The sequence below is a fragment of the Aureococcus anophagefferens genome (genome assembly GCF_000186865.1).
Source record: "Aureococcus anophagefferens unplaced genomic scaffold AURANscaffold_1499, whole genome shotgun sequence".
Taxonomy (NCBI): Eukaryota; class Pelagophyceae; order Pelagomonadales; family Pelagomonadaceae; genus Aureococcus; species Aureococcus anophagefferens.
In genome coordinates, this window is record NW_008706426.1 from 1 (window position 1) to 1,413 (window position 1,413).

At 70.8% G+C, this 1,413-nt stretch overlaps 1 protein-coding gene across 1 annotated transcript; it reads left to right on the plus strand.

Annotated features, from left to right (window-relative positions):
- Positions 1-637: 637 nt before the first annotated feature.
- On the plus strand, positions 638-1,372 carry AURANDRAFT_69347 (hypothetical protein; the record flags this gene model as incomplete). The annotated part of the gene is made up of 1 exon (XM_009045114.1): positions 638-1,372. A coding segment is annotated over one exon (735 nt), but the record flags the coding sequence as incomplete, so codon positions are not given.
- Positions 1,373-1,413: the final 41 nt, after the last annotated feature.

Here is a 1,413-nt window from a genome sequence, read left to right on the forward strand (position 1 = left end):
GTCGAGTGTGCGATATTTTCTTGTCCTTAGAGGTTGGAGGCGCCCTATGGGTACCCGCGGGGGGCTCGAAACCTTCAGGACACACTTTTCCCACGATCTCAGAGCCTGCGCAGCCCCGGCGCCGACGGTGTCGCAACACAGTTTCTCGGGCAGCGTGCGGGCATTCGAGGTCGAGAACTTTTCGTGTCCTGAGATGCTCGAGCCCATCCATAGGTACCAACGAAGGGCTCTGCAGCGCCAGCAGACGGTCCACGACCATCATCATCGCGAACACGTCCAAGAGCTGCCCCAAAACCCCCTTCCTCGCGTGGCGCCAAACCGGACACGGTGCCCTCCAGCGCGCCTCGGTTTCCTTCCACCGGACCCGAACCGCCCGGACGCGTAAGTCTTGTCGCGGGCGCCTTCGCGGGGGAGCGAATACCGCTGCGGTCCGTCTGGGGCCGCGTCGACGACGGCGGCGTCGAAAAGTCCCCGGCCAAAAGTCGTCAACATTGCCCCAAAACGATGGGTTGCAGTACGAGGAGCTCGCGCAACATAATCTCGTTGAGCTGCCACCCCATACTATTTATTACCCCTTGGAAAAAGAGCCATGGCGTGGAATGCCAAGCTGCGAAGCGGCCCCATAAAAACACCGCCGATGTGGCGTCTCCTCGCCCTGGCGCTGCTGCCCACGACGTCGTCCTTTCCGTCGTCCGTGGGCTGCGGCGAGGCGCTGGAGGTGGGCCAGTTCTGGATGAGTTCCTATTCCGTCGCGTCGTCGCTGGCCATCGAGGTCACGGACGCGTCCGGCGGCGCCGTCGCCTGCGGCGGGACCGTCGCCGAGGGCGAGGCGCTGCGCGTCGCCGTCGGCGGCGTCGGCTCGGCGTCGTTCAACATCGGCATCGCGGGCGCGACGTTCGAGAGCGGGAGCTGTGGGAACGCGCGGTCCTACGATTCGGAGGCCGACCTCGTCGCGCCGGCCGCGGGCGCGTCCGTGACGCTCGTCGCGGGCCACGCCAGTGGCTACGGCACGGTCTACATCACCGAGAGCTGCGTCCTCACGTCCAGCGCCGCCGCGGCGCCGTCGCCCGCGCCGTCGCCCGCGCCTGCGCCCGCGCCGACGGCCGCGCCCGCGCCCGCGCTGACGCCGCGGCCGACGCCCGCGCCGTCCGCGGCGCCGGGCAACCCGACGGCGGCGCCGCTGGCGCCGACGCCCGCGCCGACGGCGTCGCCGACGTCGCCCGCGCCGAGCCCTCCCGCGCCGACCGGGGTCGCGGCGACGCTCGCGGCGTCGATGACCCTCGACGGCGTCGACGTCGACGAGTTCGGCGACGACGAGGCCGCGGCCTTCGAGGCGAGCGTCGCGGACGCGCTCGGCCTGCCCGCGGACGACGTCGGCGTCGTCGGCGTCGCCGCGGCCGCCGCGCGGCGGCG